Here is a 15,053-nt window from a genome sequence, read left to right as displayed (position 1 = left end):
TGGATCTCATGACCCTGAGATCATGACCTGAGCTAAAACCAAGAGGCAGACGCTCAACTGACTGTGTCACCCAGGCACCCCAATTATTACCCAATTTTCCTTGTTGCTGTTGTATTACTTCCAAAGTTTAAAAAAACCAAAGTTCACCTATTAGTAATGAGAATGAATGTCATTAACTGAGGTAAGACAGTGTTAAGATGGTTTAACCACTGGGGCACCTGGGTGGCTCAGTCAGCTGAGCGGCCAACTCCTGGTTTCGATTCAGGTCGTGATCTCATGGGTTGTGGGATCAAGCCCTGCGTTGGGCTCCCCGCTCACTAGAGAGCCTGCTCGACATTCTCTCTCCCTCTGTCCTTTTGCCTGCTCACACACACACACACATACACACTCTCTCTCAAATAAATAAATCAGAAAAAAAAAGGCTTAACTATATGAAAAATTATCTATGAGATACCCTAAGTACCTGGAAAACAAAGCACCTCCCCTATGGGAAAAGAAAAGGCTGTCATGGGCATTCTTTCTTTCGGGGAGAAGCTGTTTCAAGTCCCACTGCCCTAGATGGACAGCTTTTCAGTACACAAAGAAAAGTGTTGAGAGGCTTCGGTCTATACGTGTCTTCTGAGAACCGAGCACTAATCAAGCAACAATTGAGCATTCATTATATGTAAGGTAGATTAATGCATTCCAAAAGACAAACACACATAATCATGTGTCTCCTTCCGGTGGGTGGAAGAAAATCGCTTTCTATACATTTAAACCCACCACATCCTGTGGGCTGCAGAGGATCTGAAGCATGTACCTGTGCTCCATGTAGCAGCTCAGGGGCTCCACGCACACCGTGATGGCACCAATGGTGAAGGAGGACTTGACCTTTGAGTCTGGATGGGTCTGCAGGGCCTGGACGACATCAATAACATCTGTGTAGCTGGGAGAAAAAAGAGAAACATTAGCTTACTGACTGGGGCCGCAGAATGCTGAGGGGCTGAGCGAGCAAGGGTGGAAAGAAAACCACAAGGAGGAGCCTGTGACGGGGTTCGTTGGGGTCACCCCACTTAATGATTTAGAGTCCCTCCCTGCATTCCACAAGGTTTCTGCATCCCCAAACCTCATTAGTACTCCTAACTGTGCAAGAGTGAATGGAAGAATCCCCCACCACTTCTAGGAGTAAAGGGACGCCTGCAGATGACCCTGGCGCTCTAAGGGTGGGACTTGGTGTCCTTAGGCCTGTTTTCCAATCATTTTAGGAGCTCTTGGGTTGGTCTATTTCCTTTAATAGCTTTTTCTCTCCTTCTGCCTCACAGAACATGCAGACAGGAGAGAAACAGGGAGCACCCCTGTAGGTCAGCAGATACATGTCAAACCCCACCTGCATTTCTATTTCCTGCCTGGAACTCCCTCCAAACTCCAGACTTCCAGAGCCAATTTCAAGGAAATGGAACAAAAATCCTAAAATTTGTATGGAGCTAATTTAATATTTTCAGTTAGAACTTAACATGTTCATGATTCAATTTCCCATGCCTGTTCCTCCCAAGGCCTTGTCCTTCTCAGCAGGGGGGACTCTATTCGTTCAGCTGCTAGGCCAAAAAATTTGTTTGGAGTCGTCACTGACTGAACTTTTTCTCAATTTTCAAAATATAACTAGAATAAGATTGCTGCTCACATTCTCCCACTACTACTGGATCCTTACTGTTACCATCTCTTGCAGACTACCCCACAGCCTCCTCACTGGCCTCCCTGCTTCTGTCCCTGCCCCTGCCCAACCTGTTTTCAACAGAGAAGCCAGAGAGATCGTGCTAAGTCACTGAGTCAGTGGCTTCCATCCCACTCAGCGTCAAAGCTTTTAAAGCCCTTACAACAGCCCCCACAGCTGTCTATGATCTGACTTCTATACAGGAGGAGTTTCTCCTCCTACTATTCCTTCCCTTACTTGACTCCATCTAAGCACTGTGACCTCCTGGCTCTTCCCTGAACATGCCAGGCATATTTCCACCCTGGCACTCCCTGTCCTCTCTCCTGTGATGCTGTTTTCCTCAAATGTCTGCCAGGCTTGCTCCCTTCAGTTCTCTGCTCAAATGGCATCTTGAGAGAGGTATCCTGTGACTTCCTGCAGCCTATGTGATATAGCAACCCTCCTTCTGCACAACCTGCCCCCGCCCCAATTCTTCCCTACGGCACTGAACATCAGCTACATACACTGTATTTTCTCATTTATTTGTTTATAGTGTGTCTCTGCAGTAATAATGTAAAGTGGTTGTTGAATGGTATAATCTGTGGCGCCTAAGCAGGACAGATGAATGAACTGGATGTCCAATCCTGGGTATACTCATGGCCACTCCAAGAAGGGGCCTCCACTCTTTACCTTGTAGAGAACATTTTCCCAACTGACCCAGCCTATCACCAAAAGGTCAGTTCCTACAGGAGGGAAGGCAAAATCTGAAGGCAGCCTTGCTGATCATATGGGCCTGGGCCCTTGGGAAGCTAGTGGTGGTGCCTGGGGGGATAGGTACAGCCTGCCTGAGCCACTTCCTGAGTTCCTACAAATAACTCACCTGCAAAACAGCCCTTAGCTTTATCCGGGACTACATTATTCACACCCCCACCCCCAGGTCTGCCTCAGTCTGACCAACTAGCAGTGCTTCAATCAAGAATAGGGTGTGCCCGGTTCTAGAGCTCCCCCATGAGGGCCTGGCAGCCAGAGAGCTGTAAAGTGAGCCCACTGCTCCCTGGTTTCTCCCCCTGCCTGGGCACGTGTGTGTATTGCCACATGGGGTTCTTTCTCCTGGTTCTGCAATGTCTGGTTAGGCCTGGATGCAGGAGAACCACCCACACTGCCTGCAGTGCCAGGCCTCATGCGTACTTGTTAAGCGGGACTGACTGAAGCTTATATACTACTCCAAATCTCTTTATGGTCATGTTTACCAGATTTAACTCTCCTGGTTAAGCGCCCCAGCCTTGCTCCTAAGCATTAGCTTTCCCCCTCTTCTAAACATAAAGTTTGGAAGCTTTTTATTTTCCATGTTTGGTATGAGCCTAGAGACTCATTTCTTAGGACCGAAAAGAACTGAAAGATTTACCAATCCTGCAGATTTTGGTCATTTTAATACCATGGGTTATCCCTTAGAGAGAGTGGCTAGAGAATTCCCGGGTTTTCAGAGCATTCCATTCAATGGAGAAAGGTTGGAGTGAAAATAGGCCCCAAAGTCCTTGGTGAGACCAGTGCATCTGGGCACTGCAACCAGGAACTGCTGTGGCAAGGGAAGAGGCTCTTGGTGTCACTCACTGTACTTGCTGGGACAGGGAGGCTGCTAGACCCTCCCTCCCTCCCCAGCCCTTGCCCTATAATCATCCTGGCCAGGGCCTCCGAACAGGAGGAAGCAGGCCTCACTACAGAAGGAAGCACACTCCTCCAGCTACCAGAGTTTGTACTTGACCACTTTGGCTAAACTGCCTCGAATGCATGATGAAGGCAAAAAAACCTGGCTTTTCATGTTTGCCTCTTGTCAGTTCTCTCTTTATTAAAAATAAAAGCAAAACAACAAAACAAAACAAAACCCCTGCAGGACTTTAACTTTCTTTCTTTTTAAACAACAGATATCCTATTCAAGTGTCCTTTGGCCTCTGTTTTATGTTTGCAATTTAAGCCTACAATTTGGGCATGTGTTTTAGATTAATTCAACTTTTGTTTTGAGAGAGACTTTGTTTATAAATATTTTAAATAATCTAAAGAATGATTTTATAATATTCTGGAGTATAAAGAAATACAATCCCTCAAATTCCTTAAAATTAATATTTTAAAATACAGATTTCCCCAGTTTTATGTATGTGTGTGTGTGCGTGTGTGTGTTTAAGTTCCAAACAATTCTGTCACCTGTGTAGGTTTCTATATCCATCCCACAGTCAAGGCACTGAACAGTTCCAACACCACCAGGATGCCTTGTGCTGCCTTTTTATAACCACGCCCACCTTCCTCCTGCCTCCCACTCCCATCCCTAACTCCAGGCAATCACCATTCTGTCCTCTATTTCTAAAATTTTATCATTTCAAAATACATTGATTTTATTTATTTTTTATTTTTTTAAATATATATATTTTTTAAATATGTATTTTTTAAGATTTTATTTATTTATTTAACAAAGAGAGACACAGTGAGAGAGGAAACACAAGCAGGGGGAGCGGGAGAGGGAGAAACAGGCTCTCTGCTGAGCAGGGAGCCCGATGTGGGGCTCAATCCCAGGACCCTGGGATCATGACCTGAGCCGAAGGCAGACGCTTGATGACTGAGCCACCCAGGTGCCCCCAAAATATATTGATTTTAAAAACAACAACTCCACTGGATATCAAAGCTCAACACCACTGCCCCACTGCTGCAGTAAGCCAAATGGAACCAGGCCACTCTAGGGGCAAAAGAAAACTCTGCCTTATATCACAGCATTCCTCCAAGAATCCTATAAATGAAGATAAAAGCCACATTCAGGAAATACAATTCTCAATTTGAGAAGCCACTGGAGTCTCCCTTTACCGGCAACCTCTCAATACTGGGCTCAAATGTCCAGCCCCAAGGAGATGGTCATGCAAAAAGGAGGCTACCATGAGCTCTCTGCTGAGCCTCAAAGAGAATGGGCCCAGCTTGTAAGAGCAGTGTCTTAGCGAGAGCCATAGCATTTAGTTGGTATTTCCACTTGAATCCTTCGGGAAGTCTGAGGTCCCTAGCATCCCAGGACTGTGACTGGGCAAAGGCTGGGTCTGAGTACAACTCAGACTGGGCTAGCTATACACTGTCACTGTAATCCAGAGCAGCCAGGGCAGCTGACACATTTGCAGATGAGCATTGTCAGAGACAAGGGGTTAATGATGCTCTCTCAAGTGACGGAAGATGGCAATGCCCTACACAATGTCAAACTGCTGAATTTGCTCCAGGTCCACATCCCCAGTGACTCTCAACTTCGGCAGGGGCCAATCTATTCCTTTGACCATTAGAAGCAATGGAAAACCCAAAATGGGCGCCTGGGTGGCTCATTTCATTGAGTGTCTGACTCTTTTTTTTTTTTTTTTTAAAGATTTTATTTATTTATTTAACAGAGAGAGAGAGCGAGAGAGGGAACACAAGCAGGGGGAGTGGGAGAGGGAGAAGCAGGCTTCCCACTGAGCAGGGAGCCCGATGTGGGGCTCGATCCCAAGACCCTAGGATCATGACCTGAGCCGAAGGCAGACACTTAACGACTGAGCCACCCAGGCGCCCCTGAGTGTCTGACTCTTGATTTTAGCCCAGGTCTTGATCTCAGGGTTGTGAGTTCAAGCCCTGCGTTGGGCTCTGGGCTGGGCATGGAGCCTACTTAAGAAAACAACAACACACACACAAGTGGTTTCAAGCCTAGACTCTTGCTCTGTGGCTTCCATGACCTCAGCCCACAAGCAGGACAAAAGGTCTGAAGGAAGGGAAGCCCAGGGCAGGTGTGAGAACAAGGCCTGAAGGAGAGGAACGATGTCCTGGTGGGCTGGTGGGGTGCACAGTCCTGCCCGCCTCCAGCCTAAGAACCACCAGCCTGGCTTTTCTAAACTCACCATCCACCCAGGAGACTCAACAGGGCTTTGGATCTGGGCCTACTCTTTACTGGAAACAATTAGCCAATTGCACATAGTAATTATTATGAGCACAGAAAATATAGCATAGCATAAAAGCACTTTGTGAGAACTGCCAAAAGCTTCTGTATTACCAGCCATCGTGAAGACCACAGCCTGTGTTTTCCTGACCTGGCATGTTCACCTCTGGGCTGGAGGGTAGTGGGCCTGCACAGAGCTCCTCTCTGGAAGGCCTTAGAATGGGTCAAGGTAAGCTCCTTGAAGCCTGGGTCCCTGAAGCAGTAGTACTCACTCTGTCAAATCTGTCCTCTGAGGGAGCTCCCTGCCCAGCTGGACTATTTATGCTCCCCACTGAGGGTCCCAGGAAACCTTCCTGGACCAGCCATCCTGGGGATGGTGGGGCTCAAGACTGCAGAGTGTGGGGGCTGTCTCTGCAACTCCACATGAGGAAGGACTGAAACAAATGGCAAAGAAGAGGCTTAGGGATCACTATTGTTACAAGAATTATCAAAGAATCTTGCCCAGAAAATCTCTTCCCTAATTCTCTACCTTTTGGGAATACCATGATACTGAAACCAAACTTAGTTTTTTGTTTTTTTTTTTTTAATTTGACAGAGAGAGACAGTGAGAGAGGGAACACAAGCAGGGGGAGTGGGAGAGGGAGAAGCAGGCTCCCCGCTGAGCAGGGAGCCTGATGTGGGGCTTGATCCCAAGACCCTGGGATCACGACCCGAGCCGAAGGCAGATGCTTAACGACTGAGCCACCCAGGCGCCCCATCCAAACTTAATTTTTATTTAATTTAATTTTTTTTGGCGGGGGAAGGGTTGAGGGAGAGGAAGAGAGAGAATCTTAAGCAGGCTCCATGCCCAGTGTGGAGCCCGATGCAGGGCTTGATCTCACAACCCTGAGGTCATGACCTGAAATGAAATCAAGAGTCAGACGGCTTAACTAACTGAGCCACCCAGGTGCTCTGAAACCAAACAGAAAACTTGTGTGCAAGCTACAGCAGCCACTCTGGGCCACGAGATAGCAACCAGAGTCCTTGCTTGTTTAAGGCCTCTCTGGGTAGTGCAGACTCTGCTCATGAACATGTGGAGGTCGTTCTGTGCCCCAGGCTAGCCACATACAAAATAACAGTAATGGCAAGGTCATCACCATATCCCACTGTCCCCAGAAGACTTCTAGTACTCACCCTTGCAACACCACCAGCAGTCGGGTCTTTTTGCGGATGTAGGCTGACTGGCGGGCAGAGCGGTTCTGCTGAGCCTCCAGGACACTGGAAAGGTATCTTTGGAAGTGGGCAGCATGAAAACATTCGGAGCTATCCATGATTTGGCGGTATACCATCCACCTGGAAATGGCAAGTATAATCTCAGCCTGGGGGCCACCTGATGGCCTGGCCCCACAGGCTCAGCCAGTGGATCCAAATGTGACTGACCAGTACTCCCCACAGACATTCTGCCCAGTGACCCTGGACAGGAGAAAGCAATCCTGGCATCACAGAAACAGGCGGAGAGCACTGGGTGGGGAGCTCCATATCCTGAAACCACTATCACTGGAACTTTTGATAGGAAATGCTTTGCCACAGGGAAAAAGGTCAGGTAAGCACATGACCATCAGTCAGACTTTGGAGTTGAGAAAGACTCCTTCTGAACAGGCAGTCATTTCCTGAAGGATCATCCAGTAAAATGGTTTCAGTCTGGTGCTCAGTAAAACTCTTGCTAAGTGAGCAGGGTGAAGAATTCAGACTAGTTCTACAACAAAAGCAATGGATACGAGGGAGGAACTGGCTAGCCACTTAGTACTTAGAAGAGGCCCAATATTTCCCTAGCATGTCTCTAAAACCTGTCCAACCTCCCAAATCTCCCTGAACTCCCAGACTTCTAGGCGATTTCCACCTTCTCCATTCCCTATGGCCTCCTGCAAGATGCCTTACTTTGAGGTAGACTAACTAGATATTAAATGTCTGTTCAGTTAGCCAGGGTTGTTTAGTAATCTGCTGGCCATATGAACGTAATGGATGAATGATTTCCCCAATTTCCCCTAAGCCGACATGTCCTAGCTGCACTGGAACTGACGCAGTCCCCTTGTGGTCAGGGATGGATCACATCTACCAGTTCCCAAGTTCTAACTACTCTGGTCCTGAATGGCCCTGCTGACGGGGCATACTCCCAGGCCTTTGCCTGTGCTGGTTCTGCTGCTACAGTGCTCGTCCCCAGATTTCCAAAGGTTCACTCTTCATTTCCTCAGGCCTCTGCTGAAATGTCCCCGTCTCAGTGAGGTCTTCCCTGAGCACCCAATTTAAAACTGCAATCCTTGGCGCGCCTGGGTGGCTCAGTTGGTTAAGCGACTGCCTTTGGCTCAGGTCATGATCCTGGAGTCCCGGGATCGAGTCCCGCATCGGGCTCCTTGCTCAGCAGGGAGTCTGCTTCTCCCTCTGACCCTCCTCCCTCTCATGCTCTCTCTCTCTATCTCATTCTCTCTCAAATAAATAAATAAAATCTTAAAAAAAAAAAAAACTGCAATCCTTCCCCCAGCTCAAACTCCCTACACCCTTCTCTACTTTGTTTTCTCCATAGCGCTTTTCACTAGCTAATATACTACTTTATCTGGTTAATCGTATTCCCAAACTAGAATGTAAGCTCCACAAGGGCAGAGACTTTCTAGTCTGTTTTGTTCATCTGTCACCCACACTTAGAACAGTGCCTGGCACACAGGAAGTGCTCAGTACAAACGTGTTAAATGGATGGATGGCTACCATGCTGATACCAATCACACCAAAGGCCAGTACATGCTGAAGGTCTCCCAGTGCCTATGGGGCCCAGGCACAGAATCCCTTTCCCCAAAGCAAAGGCGGCAGCCATACTAACCTGCCATATTCCTTATGCAGAGTGACCAGAAAAGCACAGAGCTCGCTAGCATGACAGCCTGGGAGGCCAGTTACAATGCTGATAATTACCTACATGAAAGAAAAGTCATGTGGGTTTGTCATCCAACTGGGAGATGGCGTTGTGTAAAAGGTTAAGAGAACTGACTTCTGGAGCCAGGTTCTGTGGGTGTGAACCTCAGCACCAGCACTCACCTAGCTATGTGACCTTGGGCTAACAACAGAACCTATCCTGCAGGGTGGATGTGATGATTAACTGAGTTAATATATGTGTGTGTTAATATATAAGTGCTTAGAACAGTGTGTGGCACATAGCAAACACCATATAAAATGTAGTGTTACTAATACAATTTCCATGGAGCAGGTTTGACTAGATCAGTTAAAATACAACGGAAAACACTGGGCAGAAAGGAGGTCTGAGACAAAATGTCATGGGCTAAAAAACTGGTGTGGTAAGTAAGCTCAGCGAAGGAGAGGAGTGGCATGGGGATATTTCCGCCTGGCTTCCCAATCCGTCCAAACTGCATGGCCTGAGCTAAGGAAACAAACGGGGTGTAGGAAGCCCTCCTGAGTCTTGACTAGGAGAAGAGGAGCAGGCTGAACTGTCCTAGCCGTAGCACACAATCAAATGAAAACAGGGCCCTCTGCAGGTATGTATTCCGAAACAACTTGAAGAAATCCCCTGACAGAGCAGGGGTCGAGCAGGGGAGGAAAGGAACCAGGTAATCGCTGAATGGTACTGATGTAAATGACATAGCATGTGTTTTCTTTCACAATACACAAGACTCACCGGGAAGAGGCCTGGTCACAGATAACTTAGACTGAAGCTCAGCTTGGTGGCACTTATCACTTGAGCCGGTTACATCAGCAGAGGGAACCCTCCTCTTTTCTGGGAACCAGTTCTCCTTCCTCCCCTCTGACCAGGCCCCTACCCTGTATCCCTTTCTGCTCCTGCACGCAGTACTCCATGTAACTTTTGTTTATCCTCCTCCTCACCTTGGTTCCTATTCCTCATCGCCCAGGCCCCTGCCTCTCAAATCACAGCACATGTGCTTATAGCCAGACACCTTCTTACTTTAAGGCCTGTCCTATAGCAGCCTTTTAATAAAATACAAGAGGTAAGCATTTTCATTTTTAAACTCTTGCCTAAGGGAAAATCAAGGCTTCTAATTGCTTAGTGCTCCTATTATCTTTTGCAGCTGAGCATCTTCTAGGTTTGCATATAAATAATGCCCTGAGCGTATTATGACATTTGGTTCTGAAGAAATGGTGGGAGGGGTAATGAGGAGGGGCATGTGAGATGGGAGCGGATTAAAATCTACTCTTGGGAAGACAAGGTTTATAAAGTATCACCTTACCCTGGTGATGCCAGCAAGGTCCAACTAATAAGGCCCTTCCTCTTATTAGGCTCAATGTGTAACCCACTGCCAGGTGAGGCCTTGTCACAGACAGAAAGAGCTGATGGCACGAGAGCACTGAGCAAGAATTTGAAAGACACAGAGAAGCCAGGGGAGGCACGGCAAGGGGCCAGGGCTTTACGGCTGCTGTGGGGCTTGGCTGGGGTCACTGCAGATGCCTGTACACACTCACTACATAGAGCAGGTTTCATGCGTATTATTCTATCAGTATCCTAGGAGGTGGAGAGTCTTATGAAAGGGACTCTGCTTGAGCTCTTTTTGTTAACTGACACAGAAGACCCAAGGGCAGCCTATTGGGATTATCTTCCTGTGAATTCCCAGCATACTTGCTGAGCTGCTGTACCTTGTCATTTTCTACTCGGTAAGTAGGGTTGATTTCAGCTTGCTGCAGCAGGACAGGGAGATGGGTCCTCATCACAGGCTCCTGACTAATGCTGCTGATGGCGAAATGCTGAAGAAACCTAGAAAAACAAAGACAATGCTATTATGTTACCATCACCAGCCTTGCCTGAATGTTCTCTTTCACATGAGAAACTCATTTAATTGCTAAAAAAGAAATCTCAGAGAGATTCACTCCACAGAATAAAATTGTACATGGTGTCACTACTACCTTTTACACTGATTCCTAAGAAGCTATGAAGAAAAAGGCGCTGAGAAAGGACCAACACTGAGGTTTCTGACATTTCAAAAGCTAGAACATTAAACATCTATAAAGAGAAAACTGGAGCTCACCAGTCTAGCTCTGGAAGTTTGGCTGGGAGTAGCTTTAGAGGACTCTGTTTCTCCCCAGCAGAATGGCCCAGGACACTGAAGAGCTTCTGGGCATTGGAGTGTCTGGAATATCAGAAGTTCATAGATTAGAACTCCATCTCCCTACAGCACACATACTTTACATAACTTGTTCTGATGCTTTCAAGCCAGAGTCCCGTGACACAGTCAACACTTCCAAAACAAGCATCTCACTGACTTGGAACACAATGCAGCATTAGTGTGTGAGGACGGGTGTGCCCACAGAGGAAGGTTCACCTGAAACCCTTGGTAATATTATGGGTTTCTGATTCTTGGTGGATTTCATCTCTCTTGACTTCTAGTTCCCCAAGGGCACTGGCTACCTGCAAGGGAAGCGCTGAAATGACTGTACTGGCCCTTTCAGAAGCCAAGACCCCTGTGTTACATAACGTAAGTTGTCCTGCAGAGAGAGCAGACACACACAGCTTCGGGAAACAAGCATAAACACTGAAGGCAGCCACTTACAATCTCTTTTGTTCCACAGATAATCCATCTTCCTGGATCACTTTTAAAGACAGCCCTGAGTTAGCCTGCTGTTGCCAGGGGGAGAAGACCTAAACAAAACAGAATTTGAGCAAAGAACACTTTAAACCCAACAACAGGATATGGAATCCACATGGGGATTTGATGGTTGTTGAAAATCTAGACTGTCAGTACAGAGAAACACCATCATAACAAACAAGTTTGTTTCAAAAATAGAGGCCTGCAGCAATTTTGTTCTGTATTTTTCAAAACTAGAATTTCTTTCTGGGTTCCTCTCCCAGGGACTCTGCTCCTTCAGAAGCCAGGAAGTATGGAGTAAGGTGTCAGGTAACACTGTTCTGGCAGCAGGGGCACGTTCTTCCCTGGGGACAGGACCAGAAGAAGGAGCGGTTCACACAAGTCCTGCCTAGGGGCAGAGAAATGGCTGAAGAGAATGTAAAGGGCTCTCTGTGTTCCTGGGTTGAAAGGACAAGCACAAAGAGGTAGGGAGGACCAGCGGGCAGTAGGAGGGAGACATGGACTAGCCTGAGATGCCACTCTGCAGCCAGGCCAGCTCTTCTCTCTTCCATGTTAGGCCAATCTGCCCTGAGAGAGGGACAGTCTCCTCACAGGCTGTGGCAATCAGACCTTTCTGAACATTTCCACCAGTCATGAGGCTGGCCGTGTGTTTAACTTTGGCTATTGCTTGGTCTCTAAGTGGGTTGTATAATTCTTGGTAAGCTCCCCCTCATGCAATCTATACCGAGTGCCTATAACATGCAGCCTGCCAGGTGGGACCATTCACAAGGGGAGGGCCTGTGAACCATGGGAAGGGAGAGACTAGGGTGGGGTAGAGAGCTCTGATCCATTAGGTAGGGCCAAATAATTCAATAAAGTAGCTAAAAGAAAAATGAGTCTAATTAGGATTTAAAGGGACAAAGAAGATTTGTCTTAGCAGCTAAAAAGCCTTTTGTTCAGTTCCTTTAGGTTCTCATCTCTCAATGGCAAAAGCACCATTCCAGGACGCAAGGGGATTAGAAGCAGCCACCTCCACCAGTGCTCCCAGCTCTGCCTCTCATCACCTCACTCTTAGCCCTGAGATGTGGCCTTACCATCTAAACTCCTAAGGAAAAAAAAGTAGTATTTGTTTTGCAGACTAATGATTGGTGTTACCTCTGAGTAAAATGCTTGGTATATCTTTGATTTGGGGAAAAGGGCAATCATCAGAAAATTGCTTGATCCATGGAAATGAATTGGGAGATGAGGAAGCAACGAGCTTTTGAAGTCTATCAGAAGGGCAGCAACAACACTTGTGGAATCCTAAAGAGAAAAAGATGGAGCATCAGTGAGAAAAGCCATTGGCATGATACTAGCCCTCACAATTATTGTCAGGACACATATGACAAATTTCACTGTAATTATTTTCACATTATGTGGTGTACTGGGGTCCAATGATAGATGTGCTTTTCCAATACCCAGTTAAGGGAGATATAGGAAGTATAACGGTCTTTTCTCCTAAACTGAAAATGTCATCTTAAAATTCTTTCTATAGTATCAATCCCTAATCAGATATATGATTTTTAAAAAAAGGTTTATTTATTTTAGCAGGGGGAGGGAAGAGGGAGAGAGAGAAATCTTAAGCCGACTCCCCACCAAGCACAGACACCAATGTGGGGCTCAATTTTACAACCCTGAGATCATGACCTGAGCTGAAATCAAGAGTTGGATGCCCAGCTGACTGAGCCACCCAGGCGCCCCGATATACGATTCTTTTAAAAAGTTCTCTCTATACCCAACATGGGGCTTGAACTCACGACCCCAGAATTGAGAGCCACATGCTCTACTGAGCCAGCCAGGCGACCCATGATTTGTAAATATTTTCTCCCATTTTGTGGGTTGTTTTTACTTTCTTGATACTGTATTTTGATGCACAGAAGTTTTCAATTTTGATGAAGTCCAATTTATATATTTTTTTCTTTTGTTGTCTGTGTTTTTGGTGTTATAATCCAAGAAATCATTGCCTACTCCAAGGTCATGAGGACTTTACTCCTATGGGTTTTTTATTATTATTATTATTAACATATAATGTATATTTGTTTCAGGGGTACAGGACTGTGATTCATCAGTCTTACAGAATTCAGAGTGCTCACCACAACACATACCCTCCCCAATGTCTGTCACCCAGCCACCCCATCCCTTCCACCCCCCACCACTCCAGCAGCCCTCCGTTTGTTTCCTGAGATTAAGAGTCTCTTATGGTTTGTCTCCCTCTCTGGTTTCGTCTTGTTTCATTTTTTCCTCTCTTTCCCTATGATGCTCTGCCTTGTTTCTTAAGTTCCGCATATCAGTGAGATCATATGATAACTGTCTTTCTCTGATTGACTTATTTTGTTTAGCATAATACCCTCCAGTTCCATCCACATCATTGCAAATGGCTCCTATGTTTTCTTCTAAGAGTTTAATAGTGTTGGCTCTTACATTTAGGCCTATGCTCCATTTTGAATTAATTTTTTGTATATGGCATAAAGTAAGGATCTAACTTCATTATTTTGCATGTGGATGTCTAATTTTCCCAGCACCATTTGTGGAAAAGACCTTTGAATGATCTTGGCACCCTTGTTAAAAATCATTTGGCTAGGGGCGCCTGGGTGGCTCAGTTGGTTAAGCGACTGCCTTCGGCTCAGGTCATGATCCTGGAGTCCTGGGATCGAGTCCCGCATCGGGCTCCCTGCTTGGCAGGGAGTCTGCTTCTCCCTCTGACCCTCCTCCTTCTCATGCTCTCTGTCTCTCATTCTCTCTCTCTCTCTCAAATAAATAAATAAAATCTTAAAAAAAAAAAAATCATTTGGCTACATATGTGAAGGTTTATTTCTGGGCTATTTATTTCACTGGTCTATGTATCTCACTTTATGCCAATACTACACTGTTGTTTAATTACTATAGCTTTGTAGTAAGTTTTGGAATCAGGAAGTGTGAGTTTTCCAACTCTGTTATTTTTTAAGATTATTTTGGCTACTTGGGGATACCCTAAGATTCATATGAATTTCAGGATGGGTTTTTCTACTTCTGTAAAAAATGTCATTGAATTTTGATAGGAATTGCATTGAATCTATAGACTGCTTTGGTAGAATTGTGGTCTTAACAATGTTAAGTCTTCCTATCCACGAACATGGGGTGTCTTCTCATTTATTTAGAACTTCTTTCATTTCTTTTTAATTTTTTTTTTTAAAGATTTTATTTATTTATTTGACAGAGACAGCGAGAGATGGAACCCAAGCAGGGGAAGTGGGAGAGGGAGAAGCAGGCTTCCCGCCTAGCAGGGAGCCGGATGTGGGGCTCCATCCCAGAACCCTGGGATCATGACCTGAGCCGAAGGCAGACGCTTAACGACTGAGCCACCCAGGCGCCCCTCTTTCTAATTTTTAAATATTTTATTTATTTATTTATTTGTCAGAGAGAGAGAGACAGAGAGCACAAGCAGGGGGAGCGGCAGGCAGAGGGAGAAGCAGACTCCCTGTTGAGCAGGGAGCCCAATACGGGACTCGATCCCAGCTGGGATCATGACTTGAGCCAAAGGCAGACGCTGAACCAACTGAGCCACCCAGGCATCCCTGTACCTTGCTTTTAAAACTTAATTTACCATTAGCATCTACCAAGTTGCTACAAACAGTCTGTAAATATTTTTAAAGACTGCATCCCACTATCTTCTAAAGCCACCCTTATGGCTGGATATTCATACTATTTACATTTCTCCTTGTCAACAGGACCTTTTATTTACTTTTTGCCAATTTACTGTTATATATGGTAGTGTGAGGCTGTTTCTGATGTACTTCCATATATCTGTTAACTAACCTCATGTTAATAAAGACAGAGTTCTTCATAGAAAAGAAATATTAACTCATTTGTTTTAATCGCC

At 46.0% G+C, this 15,053-nt stretch overlaps 1 protein-coding gene across 3 annotated transcripts in view; it reads right to left on the bottom strand.

The window, feature by feature from the left end:
- CUNH20orf194 (chromosome unknown C20orf194 homolog) overlaps nucleotides 1-15,053 on the bottom strand; it is a 136,308-nt gene that overhangs the window by 36,639 nt on the left and 84,616 nt on the right. For all 3 annotated transcript variants that reach the window (XM_035005966.1, XM_035005967.1, XM_035005968.1), the window contains exons 22-28: nucleotides 12,311-12,457; nucleotides 11,141-11,229; nucleotides 10,619-10,720; nucleotides 10,230-10,347; nucleotides 8,452-8,540; nucleotides 6,774-6,932; nucleotides 800-925 (exon numbers count right to left, since the gene is read on the bottom strand). In XM_035005966.1, the coding sequence (XP_034861857.1) occupies nucleotides 800-925; nucleotides 6,774-6,932; nucleotides 8,452-8,540; nucleotides 10,230-10,347; nucleotides 10,619-10,720; nucleotides 11,141-11,229; nucleotides 12,311-12,457 (830 nt within the window). The remainder of the gene's footprint in view (nucleotides 1-799; nucleotides 926-6,773; nucleotides 6,933-8,451; nucleotides 8,541-10,229; nucleotides 10,348-10,618; nucleotides 10,721-11,140; nucleotides 11,230-12,310; nucleotides 12,458-15,053) is intronic.

The sequence above is a fragment of the Mirounga leonina genome, unplaced genomic scaffold, assembly GCF_011800145.1.
Source record: "Mirounga leonina isolate KUSES-001 unplaced genomic scaffold, KU_Mleo_1.0 Mir_150, whole genome shotgun sequence".
Taxonomy (NCBI): Eukaryota; Metazoa; Chordata; class Mammalia; order Carnivora; family Phocidae; genus Mirounga; species Mirounga leonina.
This window is presented reverse-complemented; position numbering and strand designations above follow the sequence as displayed.